General features: G+C 41.6%; 2 protein-coding genes across 12 annotated transcripts in view; both read left to right on the forward strand.

Annotated features, from left to right (window-relative positions):
* The first annotated feature begins 730 nt into the window (after positions 1-730).
* On the forward strand, positions 731-6657 carry LOC311266290 (transmembrane protein 200C-like). Of its 2 annotated transcripts, none has more exons than XM_084368579.1 (2): positions 731-830; positions 4413-6657. In XM_084368579.1, exon 2 carries the CDS (start codon positions 4446-4448, stop codon positions 6018-6020), a length of 1575 nt encoding a protein of 524 aa, XP_084224705.1. In that variant the 5' UTR covers positions 731-830; positions 4413-4445; the 3' UTR covers positions 6021-6657. The 2 variants fall into 2 exon arrangements, with proteins under 2 accessions (XP_084224705.1, XP_084224706.1); XM_084368580.1 differs by lacking the exon at positions 731-830 and adding an exon at positions 1107-1188.
* A 4146-nt stretch (positions 6658-10803) lies between these two features.
* epb41l3b (erythrocyte membrane protein band 4.1-like 3b) overlaps positions 10804-26087 on the forward strand; it is a 57444-nt gene continuing 42160 nt past the window's right edge. For 9 of the 10 annotated variants that reach the window (XM_084369734.1, XM_084369737.1, XM_084369738.1 and 6 more), the window contains exon 1: positions 22992-23129. The gene's annotated coding sequence lies outside the window, so the exon portion shown is untranslated. Of the gene's footprint in view, positions 10957-22991; positions 23130-26087 lie in introns of those variants that run through there. The other variant, XM_084369739.1, reaches the window with a different exon arrangement.

Genomic DNA, 26087 nt, shown 5'->3' on the forward strand with positions numbered 1-26087 from the left:
GCGGCGGCATGCGCGCTGGAGTCTTCTCTGTTCCTACCACTAATTTATGCCATAAACAAAACACATTTCTGGGTCATAAATTCGCAGTCAACTCTCTGGAGCATCAGCACTAAAGCGCAGCTATCCATGCTCCCTCTTCTCCTGCCCTGGTGTATAGCTGCTGCCTGTGTCTCCAGTCTCACTTCACTGGAACACATCTGGACTCTGTCATATTTCATTCAGTTAAACATGGGGACGCAGCATACGGGCAATTACAGCAATGTAACCCAAGGGAGGAAGGTAGGAGGAGGAAGGCACATGATGAGAGAGATGATGAATTTGGTGCACTTTTGCTGACCTCACCTCCAGCTTTATATGCAGTTAAAAACCCATGATGCAGCATTTTATTCGTGCGTTATGCTTACCACAAAGTGTGTGCATGCACATAAGAGGCCTGTATATATATAAAAAAAATGGAGAAACCAGTGTGAAAACACCATTAAGTGTGGCAAAATGCAGCTGGCGTCTGTAATTCAAGTGTAATTCAGCAGTTTAGAGGTTACTGTGTCGATGCAGATGATCTGAGAGGGGGAGAGAAAAAAAACATGTGGAAGCGTTTGGAGTGTAACATATAGTATGATAAATGTCCTGAGCAGCCCTCGTTTTTCACGCTGCCCAGTAATCACCACCAATAGAAATGCAGTTGGCCCGCCCCTGCCGGTCTATTGTGAATCTGCCTTCAACTGGAAACCACTCTTCCAGCCTTGGCACCAAAGTGGCGCACCACGACAGGCACAGCTGAACGAGGAGTGCGCCTTTGAAGATGCTTGATTGTCAAGCCGCGATTTCTGGTAAGAGAGCATTATTTTTTTTTACGATTTCATCTCATCTGTTGTTTGTTTTTTTATTATTATTTTTACCCCCGTGAGCGTCCTCACCTCCAGCTGAGTATCCGTGCTTCCTTTTGTGCTTTGATAGTCGCGTCTGATTCCACGTTGACTCCTCGGGTGGGCTGCATCGAGGAAGAGCAGGGTTTGGGAAGTCTTTTAATCTTTTGGTGAGGTGCAGTTGGGGAGTATTTTTTTGGGGAGGGGGGGTTTGGAACAAAGCGACGGACAAGAGTTTTGATGTGAGGAAGGCGTTGGACTTGGAGCAATGCGCACTCCAGTCCGTCTACTTTTTTCTCCGTGATGATTTTGTTGCAATCTGGTGAGATGTCTCGCGTTTTTCTTCCATATCTGACACATCATCGGTCAGATGTGCGAGATGCGTAAAGAAAATAAGGCGACGGGGGTGATAATATCGCAATATTTAATCTATTTACCCAGTTAAACTTTTTTTTCCTGCCGCTCTGATGTCGCCATTAAAGCCCGATTTATAACAAGTTGGTAACAGACTGGCACCGTGCGTTTGAATAAAGCTTTAATTATGAGCACGCAGCTGTGAGTTGTGGTGTTAGTTATGGGAGCATGGGCTTCGTCAGGCCGTGGAAGAGGTGTGGATGTTTGTCATCTGTCTGCACCTTTGTGCGCCCGGTAACACACTGTTAGGCTTTGTGTTGGAGGCAGAGATGCGTCGCCGCGGCTCTGGACATTTTCAACTCCCAAGTCCACAGCGGCTCGTATTTACATCACGGGGCTTTCTCCAGCAGAAGGGAAACAGATGCGCCGTAATGTCAACAGTCGATTACTCATGCAACATTGCGCGAAAATATGCGCCCCCGCAGCCTGGACGGACCGAGCGTTAAAGCCGGCCTCCTCCTCCTCTTCCTCTTCCTCTTCCTCCTCCTTTTCCATCCCTGTCAGACGGGCAGCAACCGAGGACCTGGCGGCTTCCTACTCAGAACCGCAGACAGAGAAACAGTCGGTCCACACCCACTCCTGGTCCACGTTAGCTGTCCAAACATAAAGACAGGTCCGCCGCCCACGCGTTATCAGGCTTAGCGCAGGTTGACTCGGTCGCGCCCGGGAGGCATCCGAGTGGTTATTGGATGAGATACGCTGTGAAAAGTCGCTATAAACAGCAGCTGAGCGCCGGCGTGTTGTTTGCCGAGGCTCAGGTGCAGCACGGCTCCCTGTTCTACTTTCCGTGGGAACTGCATGTAATAACTTGGCTCATAAAGGGATCTCCAGGCCCTTTAAATCATCATCATTCTGACTGTTAAAGGCTGGGAGAGCAACACCCAGAGCAACCTTTGGAAACGTCTTATTAACTGCTGCTCTGAAAGGAATTTGTGGAATAAGTTATTCATGAACCTAAGCCCTAAGTCATGCGCAATTAGGCGTGATTAGTCTAATTAAATATCTAGCTACCAGCACAATCAAGGAGGGAATGCTGGAGTCTTAACTAATCAGCCTTATCCTGCCATTATAATTCACCACATGTGGATGAAACTCATCAGCAGATGTGTGCAATCAGGAGAGGTGCTGGTCGCTCCATCGCCCTTTGGGCCTCAGCTTCTACTCCGGTGCTGTGTAATCAGGAAAACAAATGCAAACATCTCACTGTACGTGTCAGAGGCGGTGTCTGTGTGTCGACAAATGCCTCAGATTCGCCTGTGTGGATGTGCTGTGTGTGATGGACGGGTGCTGTCATCTCGGAGCACAGCTGCGCCGGTTGATGGTGAAATGGATTTGGGTGGAAAGCAGGAGGGCAGAGTGTTTGGTAGGAGAGATTGGTGCGAGAGAGGAGAGGCAGGAAGGGAAAGGGAGTAAGGAGGCGAGAGCGAGGTGGAGAGAACATGCCTGCTGGCCTCCTGTCTGGACACATTACATTTTCATAGGCTGATATCGCACCGGCACAGCTGAATATAGATAAATAGCACTCCTTGTTCTCCCCTGTCAACTTGAGTATCTGTCTCTGTTTCGCTTACATCACTGTATTTATAGATCGGGCACCAGCAGATAGATGTCCATCTGATGACTAATATCTGCCTTTTGTGCAAACAAACAGTGTATACTCTACCTGTAGTATAATCTCGATACAAGGCCAAATGAACCCGCTAGTGGAAAAGAGAAAAAAAAGAGCTGTGGGGTCCAAGCAGTATTCCTACGCTGGAGTAATGAGGAGTATTTCTCTACAACATTAAATATTAATGCTTAAAAGTAAAAAAAGAAACATCTTTAGCTGTTAAATCTCAACCAAACTGCTTCATCAGGACTGTGTGGGTGCTGTTTTATTAGACTTTGACAGACAACAACCCACTAACTGTCAGCAGATTTTGAATCCAGATGTTGCTAAACCCCGGTCCGTGCCTGGCGGTACGTGACATCACGTTTTTCCAGATGAATCCCACCCACTTCAAACCAGCAAGATGAGCACGGGGAAAAAAGAAGTACATAAATAATTTCTCATGTGAAATCAGCAAAAGTGTTGGCAGAAGTCTGTGTGGTCATGTTGGAAACCGTCGTTCATTTAAGAAGCTGGCTGAGAAAATCTATTTCAGGGCCTTTAAAGGTATCAAACTAGATTTTTGCACCTAAACGAGACAGTTCAATCTAAAATACGTACCTGTAGTGCTGTTTATCCATCTAGATTGTTTTGGTGTGAGTTGCCACATTTTGGAGATGGCACTCAGCTTGTGGTGCTCAGAAGTGCCCAGAAAGTACATTTGACGAACTCAACAGCAGTGTCTCTTTCCAGAAATCATGACTCAAGATAATCTGCAGACCTTGTTGAGAGCAGTTTCATGTAGGAACTACTTTCTTGCCGAGAAGGTAACGTGCATCTAGTCACAAATAAGAGCCTAGCTAACCAAGCTAACCAAGCTGACTAAGCCAGCTAATGTTACAGCTCAGCTGAGGAGGACGCTGTTACAAGAACGAGCCTTTTGTCTACGAGTAGATGCACGCTTGCTTCTGCGAAGTGATACGGTAGAAAGAAAATAGTTCCCACAGAAAACTGCTCACAACAAGGTCTGTGGATTTTCTTGAGTAACCAGGTCATGGTTTCTGGATAGGACATTGCTGTTGAGTTTTTCAAATGTATTAGGTGCTTTGAGCACCACAAGCAGAGTGTCATCTACTTCCATCATAGAAGTCTCTACAACTGATACATCCACAACTCGGCAACTCACACCAAAACAATCTGGATGGATAAATAGCACTACAGGTAACAGTAAAATATGTATTTTAGAGTTTGGGGTGACCTGTCTCCTTAAGTGCATATCAGTATATCATATTTAGTGGTGCATATCACCAAACAAATGTGAAATGAATCATAAAACAACAAATATAATGTCAGGGAGAACCTGAGGCCTTCATGGTCCCTGATAATCCAGCCTTGTATGGATAATAAATCTGGATTACATGTGTAATCTCTCAGTGAAATGAACATATTTTTACTCTGTGGCTGTTTCTAAATGTCTAAACCATCTGCTTATCGTGTACAACATTGAGCTAATGCTCTCTCTTCTCTACTTTGTGTCCTGCCAGGTTGAGTGACAAGCCTGCTGTCCAATCGCCACCATGATAGCCACAGGTGGCCTGCTGCGCATGAACAGGCGCCAGGACTCCCTCCGCTCTAAGAACCGGGCGGAAAACAAAAGGAAACGGAAATCCAAGAAAAAGAAGAAGAACGACGTGGTGATAGTGAAGGGGAAGCTCAATCTGTGCTCCCCAGCTGGTTTTGTGGCTGGAGTTGGAGTTGTAGTTCTCATGGTGGGGATTACCATGGCTGTGCTGGGCTACTGGCCCAGCGAGAACCAGCTGCAGTACCAGGAGCGCCGCAGGACTGGAGCCTACCACCCCAACAGGATGAACTACTCCAAGAGCCAGGCTGTTTCTGCTAATCTAACCCGCGATAAGCCTCCCGCTGGCCAGACAAATGTATTCAACCAGAGCCATTCTAACAGCAGCACCCCCGGCCCCTCCCGTCACTGTGGCTTCCTGTGTGACTTCCTGGATAATTATCTGTACTCGGACAATCTGAAAGTCTTCGGACCGCTGGTGATGGGTATCGGCATTTTCCTCTTCATCTGTGCCAATGCAGTCCTCCATGAAAACAGAGACAAGAAGACCAAAATCATCAACCTTAGGGATATCTACTCCACAGTTATAGATCTCCACAGCATTCGGTCAAAGGAGTACTCACCTCTAAATGGTTTGGTGAACTACACTCAGTCGAAGAATGCGGAAGGTCCGTCGGGCTCATTTCCTGCAAGTGGGATGCTTACTCGCAGCTCCTGGCCCTCCACCGGACTCGGTTTCCAGGGCGAGTTAGGCGCGGATGAGGTGTTCAGACGCCAATCGTTGGCCAGCAGGCCTCGGAGCTGGTCTAGAGATGTCCAGACCTTCACGGACACTGTCTACAGCATCTACAAAGACTACAGCAATAGCAGCGAGCAGGCCCCACAGCCCCGACAGTGGGAGACCACCTCCATCGTCACCTCCTCTGTGAACGCTTTTACCCTCCCTGTGATAAAACTGAACAACTGTGAGGTGGAGGAGTCCGAGAGAGCGGAGGCAGAGGGGCACTCAGAGGAGGAGGTCGTTATTGAGGCTACTACACAAACCATTACCGAGGAAGGACAAGCCAGCGGCGGCCAGACTGGTGAGATGGTCACCAAGGAGAAGGACCCCTCAACGACAGATTCCCCTCCGCCCCATCAGAGCCATGACAACATAACCACAGACACAGCTTACCAACAGGGGGCGCCGCAGCCTCAGCCTCAACTGCAGTGGACCCAGCTGTTTCCTCCATCACCTGTTGCGAGGGCGATGGGGTCACGGCTGTCGCTCAACTCCCTCACAGATCAGCCCAGATCTGCACGGCGCTGCAGCCTGTCTGTGACTGTGTGCCGTCAAGGCGACAGAGCCAGGCGCTTCAGCTGCCCTCGTCTGGAGCGCTCCAACAGCAAGGGCTACATCAAACTGACTGACCTGGGGGGCGAGTCCTTCGAAGCCCCCGACACAGACACTTCTTTAGTGGCGACTGAACAGGAAGTAGCAGCAGACGCAGCATCAGGAGCAGCAGCGGCAGCGGAAGACGAAGCTCAGGGAGAGGAGGATCTGGTGACACCCAGCACCTCTGCAGAATCCTAGACTAATTTTTCTTTTTTTTCTTTGCTGATGAGCCTCTGAAAACTCTTCGATGTCTTGTTCTTTGCTTCGTATCTTCTTCTCTGATCGCTGATGTGAAGCCGGCCATGAGAGGGGCAGGAAACATGGAGAGTAAGCAGCTAAAGGACTATTGAAACATAGCCATGAACACTCAAGAGCAAGGCTCTTTATAAATACCACATCCACAGCTCAATATTCAGATGTAATTTTTCTATTTTTTCAATGTAGCAAGAGCAATACTAAAGACTTGTAAGAAGATTTAGTAAAGATTTGTAAAAAACAGAAAAAAAGAAAAGAAAATCTGATCTGATGAGTTCCGACTTTTCTTTTTGTATAACAGTAGGGCAAACATTGTAGCTTGTAGAATTGCCAAAACTGTCACTGAGAACTACCGTCTGACATGTTGTACTGTAGCATCAACATATGCCACAGTAAACTAAAATAGTCTAGAATTGTTTCTCTACATTGTTCTGTGAATACCACGTGAAAAGGTGAACTGAATTGAATCTCAGGTAGACGTTTGGTTTAGGATCGGGACCTTGAGGACAAGGTCTTCCCTCTGTGCACACTTGTTTATATGAAACATTCATGGTTGAATAAACTTGACTGTAACACCTCCTGTCGGGTCTAGTAGGTGTCCTTGTGTGGTCTTAGCTTAAATGCAGCCAACGCTGCAAACTAGTGCTTTTGCTCCGAAGAATTAAGAAAGTTACATTAAAACGATGAAGAACAGCTGATTGATTAACCTGCAGATGCTATAGATTTTGTTTTCCTGCACTTTAGCAGCCCTTCTCATTAGTGTGAAGGACTGCAGTGGTATTGATGCCACATTATCTGTGCTAACTGAACTGAGACCAGTAACCTATAAGTGACCTTTACAACAGTCTTTCGAGCGATTGGCTTCACTATTAAATAAGGAAGATCCGCAGAGTCTCTTCTGCCAATTCAGATGGGTGAAAAATTAAACAATAAGTTCATCCAAAAATGAAAATTCAGTCATTATCTACTTACCACCACACTGGTGTGTAGTCCGCAAAACATTTCTGGAGCTCTGCAGCAAAACTGTGTTGCAGCTTTCTCATGAACAACTGAAGTAGCTGGGGAAAACAACCAAAATATAAATAAAATGGCTCCTTACAGCTTGTCCGGCTTAACCCAAGTCTCCAGAAGGCCGGAGATCCCAAGTTGATTTGAGAAGACGTGATTTACACCCTCAATGGGTGGTCGAGCTTGTGCACCCAGTTCAGATGGCATATGTGCTAACACTTTTAGCTTAGCAGCTACAGTGAAGAGTTCTTCTTAAAAAGGGTGTAAATAACGTCTTTTCAAATCAATTTTGAATTTTATGGCTTCTAGAGACTTGGATTACATAGTACAAGCTGTATGGAGCCATTTTAAATTTTATTTCAGTTGTTTCTGAAACAAGTCCCCATCAGGTTCAGTTGTTTGGGAGACTGCTGCAAAGCTGTTTTGCTGTAAACCTCCAGAAACTTTTAGTCGACTTTCCATCGGCATGGGGGTGAGTATATAATGACTGAATTTTCATTTTTTTTAGGTAAACTGTTCCTATGAAGGACACACTTGGAAATACTGTGCCATGGCCAGGTGTTTGACCAACATGAGCCAGTAGAATAACTTGCACTGTGCCATGGCATCGTCTTAACAAGTCTCTAGAAATTCTCTCATTAAGTGTTCTGTTGATGATTATTGATCAGAATGCTAAAGATGCACGTTTTGCTGATACCTGATATGTTGATATTTTACGATCAATGCTGATACTGATTTGTGCACTTTTTCCCCACCTGATTGCAGGGAGCATCAAATCTCTTCTGTGATGGAATTAAAATATTATTATAATGCGTACTCTTACTGTGATGGCCCACTGACAAAACCAGACACAATGCTTTTCAAGTTGTCCACATTCACTTGGCAAAAAAATTGGCCTGTTATATCAGTAGAAATGCTCATTTTGTGCCAATACGGACATCAGTTGAAAACCTTTATCAGCTGATACTGATGATGTGCTGATATAATCGTTAGGGATGCATGATAGCGATTCTTTTCAGATGATATCGATTACTAATAATCCCCTAATTCTCATGGCTGGTGCCAATAAGTTTGACTTTTTTCTGTTATAAAAAGAAGCTCCTAACCTGTAGTTTATGCCCACCTGAGAGTAAGAAAGCTTAGATGTAGTGAGAAAAGATGGATGATTTGATATCGCATAGCTCTAAAGAGATTACTTGTAGCTTTTCCCATCCAACCTGCAAGTTGCATACTGCCACCTACTGTATTGGAGTGTGTAGATGCTGTACTACTTAAGTCAGTGAAAGCAATTTGGCTTTGTATTATTGGCTCTATTTATCAGCTACAATTTCACTGATATCAATAAATAGCCATTACTATGAATTTCCCAATATTGGGCCGATAATTTATCAGGCTGATATATATTGTACATCCTTAGCTGAGACCGGGTGACTGTCATGGAGACATGCATTTATTATGTTTCTTTTCTGACACCTGTTTGAATGTGTTCCTGGACTATTTTATTTTATTCATTTTTAAGGGTCTTATGTACTTCCATTTTATGCTTCTTCATACTTACTCAATCAACTCAACTCAAATTCAACTCCTCTACATTTATGTGATAACTATTACTAGTTGCTTTGCAGGTTAAAGGGGCTCTGTGGGACGTCTGTGTTGTGGTGGAAGCCAGTCGGTTAGTTTATGTTAGCTACTGTCGCTCTGTTAGCGGAGCACAGAGAGGCACTGAGACGAGGCACTCGAGAAGGTGCATAAAGTCACATCCTTTGGACTGTTGAGGAAATCTGAGTCCATCACAAAGAAATCCACAGTCCAGCAGCATTAAACAGCTTAAAGGTCCACTTTGTAGTTTTGGGGAAGAGAAAGATCTTCATTGACTGATTTTTTTAAATGCCTAAACAAATTAAATAAACAAGCTCTATTCGTTTTCATGGCTGAATAAACTGAATAAACAAACTGACCTACACAAGAACAAGACAATTTCATACTGTTTTACTTTGTTTATACTGTATGTGGCGGACCCTGCCACCTTTCTACCTTCAAACAGTGTTCTGTGGAGCTTATTTTCCTCTGAGAACAGCTTGCTTATTCAGCTATGGAAAAAAATAAATATTTCTGTTTGTATTATTACCTCATTAATATTGTAAGTACTCAAATTTTAGTTTAAATTTCTTCTCCAAAACTACATAGTGCCGCTTTAAACACATCGTCCGCAGGCTTTGTAGGCAACCAAGAAAGACGGAAGAGGCGTCATTTTTCATGTCACATTACAATCTGCTCACATATGGACAATAAAAAAGAGATTAATACATTTAAATCACTATGAATTGATAGATGAGGCCCCTTTATGGTTTTACATACAAAATACACACAGTTTCCAATGTTTTCAGTAGGCTACACCTACAGTAGCTTACATAAAAGTAGTCATATCAACAATCTTACCTTCATGAATCAGCCTCCAAATTGACCTTGAAGTTGAATCCTCTCTTAAACAGTTTCGGCACAAAATGAACCATTCACAATGTTATTGCAGGTACAGCAGGAGGGTCATTTTTGGAAACATCATTTGTTCTGTCCCTGGCCTTTACAGAAAAATGAAACCTTTTTTTCCCATCTTTTATAACAAAACAACAGGTTGTTTGAACAATTACTGCCTTTTGGGCCATCGATTTGGCAATATTTGTGTTTTAATCAATTATTTAACATTCCAAGCACCACAGAACTACTTGTCCCCAGAGTCATGTGTAGAAGGAAAGCGCTGTATTTTGAGTTCAAAACCATGTTTTTCTACCATTTGAAATACAATAATGTATACATAGTTATCAAATATATGATAGATTTTAAAAAATTCTAAATAAATATTATAAAATATATAATGAATGTCATCACCCCCTGGAGTCACGTCACTGGTGTTACCGTGTGACAACATAAAATCACACTGATGACATCACTTTACTTCCTTTGACCTATTTCCTGAAGATCTACAAAGAAAGGACATGGTCAGGTCCGCTGTCTCTTTTCAATTATAAGACATTATTATAACGTATTATTATACGTCAGCTGACGTCAGTAGTGTGACCTACTATTAGTGGGGAATTGTAAAAAATAAAGGTAGAACACAAATGGATTGAATTACATGATTTGGTGAGTTTTACATGTCTGACAACATGTGGTTTGGTGCCCTGTAGCAGCCTTTTTGTAAAATGCAAATAATGTGGTCTAATTTTAAATGTTAGAAAAGGGAGTCAAGTTTTAGACAGTCTGCCCGTCCAAAAGTGGACATTTCTGTAGAATGACCCAGGACTGTTGTATTAGATAACAGCACTACTATTTAAACTAGGCATACCGAATAAACTGTCAGTCTTAACCAGCTACAAATCAGAAATGCTGCTTGCTCATCAGTAATCATTGCATTACATCATTGCTTTTAACACTTTTATAATCCCTCTTTCCTTTTTTTCACTACATACTAAAAGTCACAGTACATGTTCAGTACAGTTTGCAGACTTACCACCAAGCATCCTACATGTACCTCGGCCTAACAAGGCCATCTAGTGGTCATGTGACACAGAGATTATGATCTAACACACCCCTCATCCTGCAGCCTACCACCAGGGGGCGCTGGGGCTTTGCTGGCCGCGTCGTCATCGTGGGCGTGCCCGTTTAGCAGCACTACGGGGGCCGTTTATGAGGCCGGAGGGGGGCGGGGTTAGGTCGGCCCGTCTCCGGGAAGGTTTGCCAAAGCAGGCGCTTACAGGTGTCTGGTCCTTTCCACCCGGACGAGCCCCGCGTCGGGATTCCTGTCTGCCGGTAACGCACGCACACTGGTGTCAGCTGGTGTTCAGGGAGTTGTGTCCCCGCACAGAGGAGTCAGGTAAAGTGCTCAGCTGGGTTTACTTCACTTTGTGCGCACCGCAGAACTTCTCCACTTTTTTAAAACCGGTTGCTTGTCAGTAAATCAGCTGACTTTTGTGTAATTTCTGGCAGCATTGACATATTCAGAAGGTGATTTCCACAACGTGTGTCCACTCACTAATGTTTTGTTTCATTTTCATGTGTCTTTCCGTTTCAATCATCGGGCTTTCCAAACGCACTGTCCCCTGCTGCTGTCCTCCTCACTTGGGAATGTGAAATGGTGAGTGCAAGCCTTCATTCACGAAAGCGGGAAGTATGACACATAACATCTGGCAGTTGACACACAGCAGACAAAGACATTGAATATATTTAAAGAGACATTAGTTTTAGCCTCTGCCATTAAGGCTGTAAAGGCCAGTGTGTCGCTTCAAGGGTTAAAAGCGACCAGATGCATCCTAAAACCACCAGTTTTCTGTCCTGTCTGCTGTTCAAACTACTTATCTGAACTCTCAACTGTTCAGATTCCTCTGTGACATTTGCTCTGAGTCCATCTGAACATGCTGATTGTCTTCTGCTGTCATGAGATCTACATCAGCAGACTTCTTGGACAGTTTCTTAACTCATAACTGCTGAGCAAGCACGACTAGTTTTTTCCTCTCTCACACACACACTCACACACCTGATCAGAAGTTTGCTCGGCACAGACAGACAGTTCGGAAATGGGAAGTCTTCACAGCGTGTGTTTCCTCTTATACTCTCCCCGAAATAGAAATGTGCCTGAATCAATGAAGGAAGAGCTCTTTGTTTTAATACTCCAGAGAGGTACTTAACTTTACTGCATGGTCATATTTTTGCAAATCTGCAATGTCCTGTAGTGCATATGGCTATGTGATTAAGTCTCATTTGAAATTAAGTGTTTTATACGTATATTTTTAAGGCGGGCCATTGGTTTTTATAGAGCCACATGGTCGCTCTTACAGTCCAACAGTTTAAACGGGTTTATGGGGTTGAATGATGGCGGTGAATGTGCAGGAGCAGGGAGATAAGGCTGGGCAAAGTCCGTGAGACTTGTCATGTTCATTGGCCGGTGGTGGCACGAACAGCACATTTCTCTGTAAGGTGTTCATGAATGGGTGAACGGATGTTTTTGCTGAGCTGCTTCTTTTGCTTGTCTTCAAGAGACCCTAGTGCGGCAAGTGTAGTTGCTGTATGTCGTACCATGTGGGCTGAGGAGGATGACAGTCGTTCTCCCATACTGGTTTCATGTAACATGCAATTTTCCATATTTAAAGAAAAGTGTTTGATTGCTCCTTTTAAATTATAGTCAGACCTCTCACAAAGCCAGAAACCAAAGCTTATATGCGGTGCTCTAGAGGTAAAACAAAGTCAAACATATGTCATTTCTCCAACAATGCAACTGACAAGTGTGCAGCCCAATACGGAGGATTTGGGAGAAAGTTGGAAGTCAGTGCACGTGGTTGATGATGTACCAATCGTACACCAACACAAAGCGTCAGAGACAACAGAGACTAAAGTCCTCATCGGAGCTACTGTAATGGTACATTTCCACATTCCCTGTTGTCAAACTGACCTCTGTCTGTCTCAAAGTCTGTTCGGTCCCCGTCCAGCCGTGTTCACTGGGAGGCTGCTGAGCCCGCTTCGCTGCCTGATCGCCCAGCTCCAGTTTTGATGCTCATTCCTCAAAAGCTCCTCCACCTAACAGTCCTGTGCTTGTGGTGTAAATACATATCCCGAGGTTACTGCACGGCTAACTGAGCTAACTAGAAGCTACAATTAGCAGCAGTTAGCGACTTCTTTGGGATAAGAGAAAAAAAGAGGTTTCCTGGATGCTGCTGTTTCACAGCTAATTAGCTGGCAGGATACTACGGAAATGCACTGTTGGAAAGTTTGAATGTCAAAATCGACTGTCAATTTAAAATGGAAAGTCTGCACATACAGATAGTAAACCGTGTCACACACACTGTAAATTACGTGACACCAGCTGTTACATGGGAAAGTGTATATACATTTCGTGGGTGACCATGTTTCTTGCCTTGGTTTTTCCAAGCCGGGCCACTGGAACACAGGAAGGTTGTAATTATGGACAAGCAGCAGGGAATTTCCAAAATCTGACTTTGACTTGAATGCAGTGAGCACATGTGCCAGAACTGTGTATTACATCAGGTAATAACAGCTGAAGATGTTTCACAGGCAGCATATTGAAAGGCCAGTTTTGATGACCTACAGTAAAAAGCATCTTGTGACCCCAGTGACCTTTGCTTAGAAACAAGGAATTTATTTCCTCCTAGATATTCCCTTCTGAATGTTATTTCATTCTTTACGGTCTCTCATGCACCCCTGCTCTTCACACAGGATGACAAAACAAGATTAAATCTCTCTTTGGCTCAGTGAGAGTCATTCATGTTCACAGTTATTATTTTCTGCTGCGGACATCTGAGGCTCTTACGGGCTCTGCAGGAAACCTTTCCAACTGTTGTTTTCATGTTAATGGTGCCAGTGATAAAGACTCTCTCGCTATCTCTCACCATTCGTCTTTGGTATTTGGATCAATACTACTCTCAGTTCAGGTCATGATCAATAGTGCTGGCATTGTACTGCAGGAGAACACATTATTTTACCTGGTGCTGTTTAAAGCTATGACTCATTGTGCTGTGTTTGACAAAATGAAGGATATGGAAGGGCCGTATGTGAGTCAGAAATAAGGGTTAAAGGTTGAAAGAAATAGGCTGCAGATCTCTGCCGTTATCACGATTCAGTGATAAGGCATGCAAAGGTTGGAGTAGAGTAATTTCTGTAGACTTTCTTTGGAATAAAAGGCCTGAGCCGAGTATTGAGTTATTATCACATTACACCCACAACCTTCCCACGGTGCACAGACTGTACGATGGCTCCATTATTAAACTCCCAGTGGGATAAAAGTTACTTCCTTGATGTCTGCAGATAATTGTTCATAGACTATTTCCTTCCCTTTTAACAATAAATGTGAAAATAGTCATCTTTTTAAAAATTTTCTCACAATTCAAACCATATTATTTTCATCTCAAATACAATATGCCATCTTGCAGACTGTTTTGTTTCATTCTCTCAGACGACCACAATATTCAAAATCAATTAGGGCTGCAGCTAACAATTATTTAAACATGTTGACTGTTAATTTATCAAGTTATTGTTAATTGGTTTGTCTATAAGCTGAAAAAAATCAAGTTAATATCCTCGAATCCTAAAATATTCTGTTTATTATAAATGATCGGGTTCAACAAAAGCATCAAATAGTCACATTTGACAAGCTGGAATCAGGGACATTTTTTGTCATTTTTACTTAATATGCATGAATTTTCATAACAGTTACCAATTAGTTTGATCTGGATGGACTGATTGCTTAAAGGCTAATTGTTTCAGCTCTAAAATTGACAGTAATAGATTTTTTAACAATACGTGACAGGAATCTAATAATAACACCCAAAAATCCAGAAGTCTTTCCCCAAGACACCACATTTGCAACTGAACCGCTGGTACTAATTTATTTAGCTAAATTAAATGGAGATGACTGAGTTGAAACAATTAGTCGATTTGAAGAAAAACTAATCAGCAGCGCTTTTGATCATTGATTTTAAGGCATATTTTAAACTAAAAATGACAGATATGTGCAGGCTCAAGCTTCTTACATGTAAAAATGGTCTGCTTTCATTTTCAACAAATCAGTGTTGATTGACTTGTAATTTTGGGTTTTGGACCGTTTTGTCAAACAAATCAATCAATCAGAGGCAATCTGAAGATGTCACCTCAGGCCCTAAGACATTGTGACTGCTTTCTGACATTTCCTTGACTAAGCAATTACTTGAAAACATAATCGGCATAATCAGCTGATTCTTGCTATTTTTAGTGTAAAATGCCAATCAAACAATGAGCGCAGATTTCTTGCCCTCAGGTGTACAGTCATTCGCTGTCAGTTGAGGTAAGCTGAGCTCTACACGTGACCACAGTGCTGCTCACGATCAGAGATCACACGTATGACTCAATCTTGTTGAGTGGAGAGATAAGCTTGTTGGGAGTCTCCTTATCTCCCCAGTGTTGCCTGATCACTTGAGAGCAGTATGGGCCTGTCTTTGCCTTATAAAGCTGCAGCTCCTGGGATGGCACTTTGACAGTCACAGGGTATTTATAGTGGAGAGTGGGTTAGCTTCAGACTGGGCTGTCTTTGAACTGCTCATCAAATGTGCTATTGTGAAGGGACTTTAGTTTTCCTGCCAAAAACTGTTACCAGTTTGCTTATTTTGCACTGAACATTGAGACACTGAGCTTCCTTTTATCCCTGCTTAAGGACTAAAGGACAAGTCTGTCTGTTTTTTATTATAATATAACTAATCACAGAAAGCATACACAGGTTTGCCTCAAATCTAGGTTGGCATTTTTGTTTTTCAGTTTCTTGTTACTTGTATACAACGTATACACCTAAACTTATCTGCCAAGCTTACATCCATAGATATATCGGACTGGCCAATTTATCTGTTCAGTTATAGGTTGCATATCGCATAACAGGAAAGACATTCAATTCTAGGGATGTCAGTGTTGCTATAAAACTGGTACAGGGCTAGGTTTAGACATTCATGTCCTCTTCAGGATTAACGGCAGTTACTCCGGTGATCCTGACTTTTCCTCTAGAACCATCATTGGGCACAAACTTATACTAGTTTTTAACCAAATACCCGCTAAGCTAATGACATTCCCATCAGCCTCAGCTGTGCTTCGTATTTAGTGCAAATTTAGCACCGTTACTTTGAATTAGAGTCCAGATTGCTCTGGGTTTGAATATTTGAGACAGTGTAAGTACACCTCTCAAGAAAATATATAACTTAAGGTCTAGTTGTTTTAAGATGTATTGCATATTTTACCTCAGATGAACTATAGAGTCCCAAGAAAGCCTGATTGAACACATTTTATGCTTTTTTGTTTGGAAAATAAAAGGGACATGATCCAGTATCTTGGACTATGCTCTCTAAATGAAACCGATTAAAAGATGTTACTACCACAGACACCACATATTCTGCTGCTTGGACATCAGGCTATTTAAATTGTTCTCCTGATATCCACACAAAGCTCCAAGGAGAAGAGTGACTCTAAATACTGCTGCAGTGTTTTTTTCCCCCAACCACACACTTCACATGTGCTGCCCCTCCCTTTCTCTAAAAATGCCTCGTCCGCAATCACTTGACAGGCACAATCACTGGCCTACCGCTTTCCAAAGGTTACAAACACGGAACACATTTACAATTCCTCAAGATAAGATGTGCTGCCTACATGCAAAAACACAAGAAGGGAGTGCTCCTCACTGTCTTGATCGTAATCCCTTTTCATGTGCATGTTTCAATCTGCAGTATGTATCCTTGGCCTTACATGAAAGGCAGCCAAAGTTGAAAAGATTTTTCTAATAGAAGGTGTTGTGTGATGAGGGCGTGCTCGAGATAGGGGGCTGATTTGGGAGCCTTGGCACAGTTTGGAGTGTCAGAATCGGACTGTAATTTGGCATGTATGCTTACTGACCTGCAGCCCTTTGGGAGTGAAGGCGTTTACAGCTGAGTAGAGCCGGACAGCAGGGGACGGTGGCTTTGGGTAGTTAGGGGGTGAAGAAGAAAGCAGAGCTGGAGCCAATTCACTTTGAGGTCATTCAGTTCAAAGTGTAATAAGAAACAACGATTAGCATGACAGCCATAAAGTCTCCATTCTCAGTAATGGATTCATATATTGGACAGTGGAACTATTTTAGATTGAGAGTGCAATTAGGAATAATTTTATTTCAAGATCCATACAGAGCGGACCATCCAGTGCAAAGTCACTTTTATGGTGTTTTCTCTGTGCAGAAGCCTGAAAACAAAATGAGAATGTGATTCTGTGTTTGGGCAGAGATCCTTTTAGACCAGCAATTATTTCCCTAAAACCCTGGGGATGGCAGGGAGTGCTGGCTGGCCCGGACTTGTTTTTTTTAATTGGATCACATGGGTGATTTGCCATGTATTGTAAGGGACATGCTTCAATGTAATTACATATCGATGAAGTGCCAGGTGGCTTGTTCTGACCGCAGCACTGTAAATTAGATTGCTGTAATGAGGTTCATAAGGTTACTGATTTTGAAGACTGAGTATATACACATATTCAAACAAACTAGGATTTGCTGATTAAAATTTGAGAGGAATGTGTTTTTTCCCCTCAGTTTGACCTTGCAGGACGATACTAATTTTGAAATTTATTTCATGTAAGTCGAATTAAACTTTGATCACCGACTGCTGAATTGCTTTGTAACAAGGAGATTAGTCTAATGCAATCTTATGTTCCCCAATTATGCTAATACTTGTGAAAATTGTGAGAAAAGGCTGGATCGGGTTCAAGGCTAACTGAGTTCAAGGTGAGGCGTCAAAGCAGATGAGCCGCACAGGAACTGAGTGTCCGTACGCAGCAGAAAAAAGTGAAGAGTTAAGCAGCCACATAAGCTAAGTAGAGTCCAGAGATCACATGTTGTCTGTCTTGTGTGGTATTAATCATTCTGCTGAGCAAGGGCTGCGCTGGAGGGCCCGAGGAGTCACTCACACTTATCTGCAACTCGCTATACATACAGAGAGCGAGGAGTGACACACAGTAGAGTGTTTCCTTAAAGCGTTAATTATCTCTGAAGATTTATTCCACTTTCCCATTTGAACATTTCAACACAGTGGGTAATATTATGATGTAAACGCGTAACTCTCAGAATGTCATCATCAATGTTTTCCTAAGAAAATAAGGATTATAACTGAAAGCATGTGACGGCAGAGTTCAGTGCCTTGCGACTTGCATCAGGCAGGAAATAATAAAGCTGGTCAGCAGTGAGGCCCGAGCATGCTGTCTGGTTCGTATTACACATTGATTCAAATAATTGAAAAAAGAAGTGAAGTACTGCTTTTATATTTTTCTGCTTTGACTGCCATTTCCAGTGCGTCTGTTCGCAGAAATGTTAAGTGGATTTATGTTCGATGACGAATCCAATCTACATGTTGCCTTTTCTTGGAATTTATTAACAGTAAAGTCAGCCGACTCTCCATACTGTCTTTTCTACAGTTCAAAACTGATAAGTCCTAAAATCATCAGGTTTAAAAAACAAGAAAACAGATTTTGGAAAACATGAAAAACAAAGTTAAATCAGGAAAGGCTCTCTGGTAAAGTATATTTTAACAAAAGGATTTAAAGGAGATCATTGACTAATTTATTAACATTAAATCTTTTGTTTTTTTAAAAAAGCTTTGTTTGTACTGCTGATCCCACTGGAAATCAACAGCTTTTTTCAGCTTCAGTCTGCTATTATTAGCTCATTGTTTTTGTGCTCCAGACTGAAAAAAACAAAACAAAAAAACACTGCCATTGATTTTAAGTGTGAACAACAGATTCCCAGCACAAGAGGTCAAACAAGTCAAATGCACACCAGCAAAAATGGATTAAAGCTGAAGTAAACAAATGACAGACACTGAATGTTATGCTGCGTTGGAGGTTGGAGGTTGGAATTTTCTCGTCTAAATTTCCAACTTCGGACCTTCAGACGCTCCAGATGCATGATGTCGTGAGTGAACAAAAAATGTGGCTGACCTTAATAAAATTATGTCTCTGTGGCAATTGTACACACTCAGCAGTGCTCCTTGCGTATATTAATGAAACGGAGGAGGGAAAACGACACAGACGGCATTATACATTTTATATAACAGCACTTTTATACTTGGAAATGTATCTAAGTATTCCATTAACTAGCCTAATACAAATACTGATGTACACACATACATCACACCCCCTCCCAATGGGCGCTGCCATTGTCGCTTGACGTCAGACGACTGCTCCCTCAAGGAATCAGGGTAGACCAATGTGTTGTGAGTTTGCAAGGTAGAAATTACGGCTTCTGAGTTGCGTTCCAATGTACTTTTTCTAGTACGAGGTCGGACATTTTCAAGGTCAGAGTTGTCTGGAACATGGAAGTAGACTTCAATTTTACAGGTGGTCAAAGAAGGATTTCCAGGAATGTTGATCTGTTTTGTGCCAAAACCTGAAAGGCTGACAACTGAAAAACTGAAAAGCCTCCTTTGTAGACGGGCTGTAAGGGGAAGACCTAAACAGGGTCGACACATCATTAATATTAGTTACACCTGGGATTTACCTGCCTTGATCATCAAAATGTCTGCTGTTAAATGGCCTGTTTGCTGAGAGTTATTTTTAAGCTTTTGAAGGTCACTCGATGCAGCCTCGAGGCAAAAAGCCACCGCAGTTCTTTTGTCATTAAGTTCCTTAACTTTTTTTTCTCTAAATAGACTTCTCTCTATTAACCTTAAAGGGGGACAAATGCTGTTGGAGCCAAGTGTACTGGACTCTGCCAGGTTTGGTAGATACTGTAGGCCTGTTGGTATAAGCTGTCTTTTGTTTTCTGTTTTTTGTCTTTTGTCTGTGCACCACTTCGCTCTTCATCAGCTAGACTTGGTTACATTAGGTTTGTCTTTGTAAAGCACCTTGAACACTTTTGAGATGAAGGTGAGTCAGAAATAAACATTCAAAGGATGCGTAAATTAAAGCTCTGTTTGAATTATCTGTTTTCAACAATGCCAGTACAGTGATATTTCTTTTGGAGACGAGCTCGTGTGTAACCTTTCATTTCCCATCTGAGATTGTTTACTACATTACAGATGGACAGTCACCACCCACTGGCCAGACGGGCCGCGATGAGCAATGTCTCAGACGAGCAGTCGGGTCATGACAGTGCTGCGCCAGACCTGCCCTAAATGTAGATAACTATTGTCTGGCTGTGAAGAGAGCAGTTAGTTTCATCCTGCTTATTGTACAGAATGTATTCTCAGAGAAACATGTCGCGGTTATGCTTGTGTCAGTTTAATTTGGGACTCCGAGCTGTTAACATTTACATGACGTCTGTGCTTTAACAAGAAATGAAGGAGGAAGTGAAAGAACCAAACTTTGGAGAAATGATACGAAAGTATGTGGTAATTAATTTTAGATGGTAACAACAATCCACTTCATCATAGTGAAAACTGAACCTGTAGTGAGTAAGAACACATTTTTAGACACTGCTCTGAGTTATTATAGTGTCCTTGTGAGGAACAGCCCTCCTCAGCTATTATTCCTCCTCCCAGCATCGAGGGTTACAGGAATATTTAGTTACATCTATTGTTGGGCTCCTGCAGCGCTGAACTTCACTCTCCTTACTGACGGTTGCTTGTAGTTGGTGTTTTAGAAACTAAAACTTCAGCGAAATCATTTCAGATTGTAATGCGAATATTATGTAAAACATTCATCGCCGTCATTGAGCTTGCTTCATGAGCCTTGCTACAATTAGCTCCCAGCTGAATGAGGAGCCAGCTGTCTGGCTGCTGTACATAAGAGTTGCCCTGTGTGTGTTATTACATTTAGCCTCCACTCTCTGCAAAGCATGCCTGCTATGCTTTCCGCCACTATTTAGGGAATTCATGTACGACTGCAGCAGAAAACTCTCCGAAGCCATGATGTGCAGGACTGTGTGTTTATATTTGCACAGTGTACAGTGAGTGTTGGTATGTGGTATATGACTTGAGCATGAAAGCAATTAGATGAAATAAAAGTCAAATGAGTGACCGAGTTGGGTCAAGTTCCCACCGGGAGGCGAAAACCCACAAATCCCCAGAGGGAACAACCCAGACACTAATTAAAAACTTGCTTTTATGTCTGCGTTTTATGTATTTGTGTATGCGGACCCACATGTATGCACCTACAATAGAGGAGGGCAGCAGATGTGTGTGTCAGTGTGTCTTTGATTATGTTTTTCAATTTGGAGAATGTTAAAGTTGTTAACTCCAGACTCAGTAAGTATTTGAGATGTGTGTTTGAAATCCAAGAGCAGCTCTAGTGTTTTGTGCTATTTTCGGTTCAGTGATGGTAGAAGTATTCGGGTTCTTTACTGAAGTAAAAATGGTAATATCAGAAAATAGAATACTACATTGCAAGTAAAAATACATTGTACACATTGTACATTGGCAGCATTAGCAGCAAGTTTACTGAACGGATCAAATGTAAATGGACAGTAGTTTTATAATATATTACTAAATTATTTGCACTGACAGCTTAACAGCATTTACCAATTGTGGCTTGTCAAGAATTACCTTATTTTACTGCTTTAAACTGTTTGGTATCTTATCTATCATCACATTTTATTAGCTTATTATGGTAGTTAATAGTAAATAAAGGACAGCATTTCATGTTGGATTGTATTGAAGTAAAAACATGCACAGTCAAGATCTGGTATTCTTCCTCCTTTAAAAAAAATGTAAAGGCATGGATTGTGTGAGCTGTGTAATTTTGGAGAAATGGAAAGTTAGTCTGTTAACCTTATACTTGTATACATTTTGCATGAAATAGCTCAACAAAACACTGAAATATTGTTGTGGACAGATGAGCAAGAGTTTTTTTTCCAGTTTTATGTAGTGTATGCTTTGTCAGCTTTTTAAAAAAAAAATATATATATATTTTAAATAATTTCAGTTCGTTGATCTGAAATGACGACTATTTTGAACTAGTTTTTCTTATTTTTTTTACTTTTTGTATGGTTTTAAATGATTCACAGCAGTCTGTGAGCATCCAGCTTACATGAATGTGTGATGTGTATGACTGAACCTGACAGTTATGTCATTATAGATTAATCTGCTGATTACTTTCTTGATTAATTAATTAATCATTTGGTCTATAACGGGTGAGGAAATGTTAAGAAAAATCAATTTCAAAGGTATTGAGTTTTGGGTAGTGATGTCTCGAAACTAAAACTTTGATACAATACCTTGAAAAATATCGATATTTGATACAAAAAAAAAAACAGGCCATTACATCTGAGATTTGTATGAAAAGATAAATACAACACAGCTTGTTTAGTGTGTCAACAGCAACAGCATCGAAGTTAATTCATTTCTGGAGGAGATTACTGCATGAAATTGTTATTTAAACATTTCAGAATTAATATGTTGCGATACTCAATATTTATGGAAACACTAGGTTAGAGAGAAATAATCATAACTGAGAAGCTTGAACCAGGGAATATTTATTTTGGCTTGAAAATGACTTTTAATTAAACAAATATTAAAGGTACACTATGTAGTTTTGATCAGAAGCTAAAGATTTTTTTTTGTTTAATGCGCGAATAAACAAACTGACCTTAAAGGACAACACAGTTTCATACTGTTTTACTTTGTTTATATGTGGCGGACCCTGCCACCTTTCTAAATTTAAACAGAATTTTTGGGACCTTATTTACCTCTGAGAACAGCTTGTTTACTCAGTTATGGAAAAAAATAAATATTTCTGAGTTTGTATTATTACCTCATTAATATTGTTACTTTTCAAATTCTGAGTTTGAATTTCTCCTCAAACTACATAGCGCCCCTTGAGTAACTTTATCATTCTGAATTAAAATAAGCAGTAATAATATTGCATCCAGATGTTATTCTTGTTTTTGGTGTCCACAAGCTCATGATCAGGTGTGATAATGCGCTGGGACATTATCAGAGAAAATACAACATTAATTTCAGTTCAGCTCAAAGTATTTTGAAGTAATGCAGTAGAAACAATGTAAATATGTAGGATTATTACCTCATTAATATTGTACACTAATGAATTACACTAGTGTAAGTACAACAATGCCCCTTTCTTTTGGTAATCAACAAATCGATGAATTAACAAATCGATGAATCAACTCTTATTTCAGCTCTACATTGACATGGAGCAGCATAAGTGCATCTAAACAGTCCTTCAGTACAGTATTTGAGTTATTGGACCTTTTTTTACATTCCACCACTGATTAAGTTTCATTTAATCACATTACATCGTGAATAGAGATTATCTGTAAAAAAAAAAAAAATAAATAAAAAGTAAAACAACAAACCTCGTGCCATTAATTGCCATGCTCGGTGTGTGTGTATGTGTGTATGTTTATGTGTGTGTGTTGGGGGGAGTGTGCTGCTAAAATAAAGCCCCGGCTGTCCTCATATCCCACAATTCTACTGTGAGCTGCATAGTGGAGTGTGATAGGCTGTCGGAGAGGGGGAACTGCAGCAGAGTAGCACCGCTGTCAGGAAACAGAAGCCCACTGCGAATGCAACTCGCATAACCAGCTGAACGAGGACGGTTTACCTGGTAATAAAACCATTTCTATTCCTGCCTTTTTTACCCCTCTTCTAATCTTTACACTACAGGCTTGTCTTGGCAAGAGATGCACGCTTCCCCTCGTTTGTAGCTCGCTGTGTTATTTCACCTCTTTTGCCTTTTATTCTGCTCGTCTTGACCACAACACCCACCGGCCGATGACAGATAATTAACATTAAAATACTCCTCCGCTGTATTCAGTCGGGCGGAAAAGTCGAGGGGACGTGGCTGAGCTCCTTTTATCCGGCGGTGTGTGTTTTTGTAGCCTTGTGCGTAACATTGTAGCGACGTGATGTGTTATTTTTGCTGAATGAGCAGCGTGTAGCGGCTGTTGTTGTGCCGCTGAAAGTGAGACATTTAGCGGATATTTCAGAGGAACAAGCCGCTGAAGGTACAGTCGGCTAACGTGCTGCATATGCGAGGCAGGGAAGTGGAAAATGGGTGAAACAGTGACGAGAGAGAGATGCTTTTTTTTCCCAGCACCATTGAACACAGCGCTGAGTCACCGGCGCACACGGTTACATTTTGAAGACAGTGAATGGATTTAAAATTGTTGAACAGTCGCAGGTTGAGACGACATACTTGGGTGTTTTTGATCTGCAGTGCGGTAGGCGTGGTTAGAGGGGCAGGATGACACGGTCTGGATCCTCTTTTAGCATCCTCACATCCTTGAAGGAACCGAAAGCAATGGCCGGAGTCTGACTTGACAATTTAATTAAGATGCACAGTAAGCTGCTGTTGCAGCAGCAGCATTGTGGGGCCTTGTTCAGGCTGACTGAGAGTGCATGTGTGACCACAGCCTCGGTTTGCACTGACCTGTTTACAGTGTGTTGGGGTGTTGAGGGTCCTTCTTGGCCCAAATTTGCTTTAACAAAAACATTAAATTATTATTATTTTTTTTAAAAACTGCTGACAGTCTTAAATATTCATGATAAAGATCAGTATCAGTTGTGTCCGAATACTGTTGCTTTACAGGAATCTGCTTTATTTCTACATCCCTAAATCACAAAATTGTCTGAGAAGGTTTTAAGATTCCCACAACATCTGGCAACCTCTATCCCTTTCTCTCGATAAGGACAAAAAGCCAGAAACAAATAGATTTATATCACTGTAAACTTACTGCTGAGCATCACAGAGTCACAGTGGAGTCATGTAACGGTAAATGGCAACACCCTCTTCTTATTGTTTTTGTCTGTCAAAGGTCAACCAGGGTGTTTTCTGATGGAGAAATATGCCATATAAGTAATATAACATCCACTCAGACTGCTTGTTGAAAAGAAGTATATGCCCCTGCACAGAATGCAGGATATATATATTTTAAAGCTGCAACAGTTAGTTAATTAAAGGAAACATTTGCAATTAATCATTTAAGTTAATTTGTGAACTTCATGTGAAGATTTGCTGCCTCTTTATGTTTTATATCTTTGTAAAATGAATATTTTTGTGTTGTCGACTGTTTGGCTGACAAATACAAGCACCTTATCGATGGTGTCACCTGAGGCTTATTGGCCGTTTTCTGACTTATTGCAGACCAACTGATTGATAGATAAATTGATCAGCAGCTAAATGGATGCCCAATGAAAGAACAAAAGCCTCTTTTTTAATCAGTTTTGTCTCTTTTTATAATCTATTAATCACTTAAGTTATAGTTTAAAGCAAAGATAATGAAAAATTACTGGTTCCTGCATCTCAAATGTATGTGCTAGTTGCCTCTGGAAAGGAGGCTATATTTTCTGTATCTGTTTGTTGGTTGGTTGGTTGGTTGGTTGGTTGGTTGGTTGGATGGTTGGTAGGAGATACACAAATACCAAGCAGATTTCCACAAAACTTCAATGAAGGGTGTTTCTTGAAAATAAACTTATTACCTCTAGGTGTGGGTCTGTATTTGGGACAGATCCTTTAATTTTTTTCTTACTCTCTCAACATTGCAAGAGGGCATTTTTCTACATTTTCATTAATTTCTCAGGGAATAATGCACAGATCTTGATAATAAAAGAGTATTTAGGTGGCTGGTATGTGTGAGTGAGTACAATGTGATACAGGGCTATAGAGTTTGATACTGGATTGGCCTTAATTGAATTAAAAGGGATTGTCGGCCTTGGCGGAGGTATGTGTATTGCGATTTGGGAGTGTTTGTTGCACAGAACAAGCAATTTCAATATGTCAACTTGGGAAATTTGTGATGATTATCAGTAGTTGCAACCTTATTTCAGTATTATCCCTGTGGCAAGGCTTGAGTGTTTCCCTATGAGCTGCTGTCTAAAATAATAAGATGAGTGCAGGGTAGACGTGCCCCACCTGATGTCAACAACCCAACATTATGGTCTCCTGAAGACATTATTGTGAATCAAGTCACAGCTGATTTACTGATTACCTGTAGCTAATCTCATAAAATGCCTAATCCCTATTGGCCCGTCTCAGCCTCTCTATAAGAAGTTATTAGCTCTCCATCAAGCTACCAAGATTTAGTTCTAATCTTTTACATCAACAGGGGATTTTCTCTTTGTCAAAAGGAGCTGTTGGACTGGATTGAGCTCTACTAACTGCAGTATAAGTGTTTTTCTGGAATAGTTTCCCTGTCAGACACATTGGCGATGGTTGTGCCTGGCCTTCAAGGAAACCAACCCTGGCCTTAAGCGGCTGCACGCCAACAAAGGCAACACTGATCGTGTCGCATAATGAAGTGCACAGTCAAATTGAGATAACAATAACAAGTCCGCTGGTCTGTCTGTTGTGTCCCTGAACGTCTTCACTGCTAGAGACAGTAATGCCAAGAATGTAAACGCAGCAAGCTGACAGGATTTATGGCCCCCTCAGCAAAAAATGCTCTCAGCTTGCAGTCACCTTCATGTTATGAGTCTACCTTCGGCTGTTTAGGTGTGGACTGTCTCTTCCTGCTCGGTCTATAAGCGTTCAAGTAAAAGAGTTTTGAAAATCAATAAGACGAGG

This window comes from Pagrus pagrus, assembly GCF_965226575.1.
Source record: "Pagrus pagrus genome assembly, chromosome: 12".
Lineage (NCBI taxonomy): Eukaryota > Metazoa > Chordata > Actinopteri > Spariformes > Sparidae > Pagrus > Pagrus pagrus.

Bases quoted from the DNA above. Each gene is read 5' to 3' on its own strand.
- LOC311266290 (XM_084368579.1), top strand. From the start codon at position 4,446: ATGATAGCCACAGGTGGCCTGCTGCGCATGAACAGGCGCCAGGACTCC.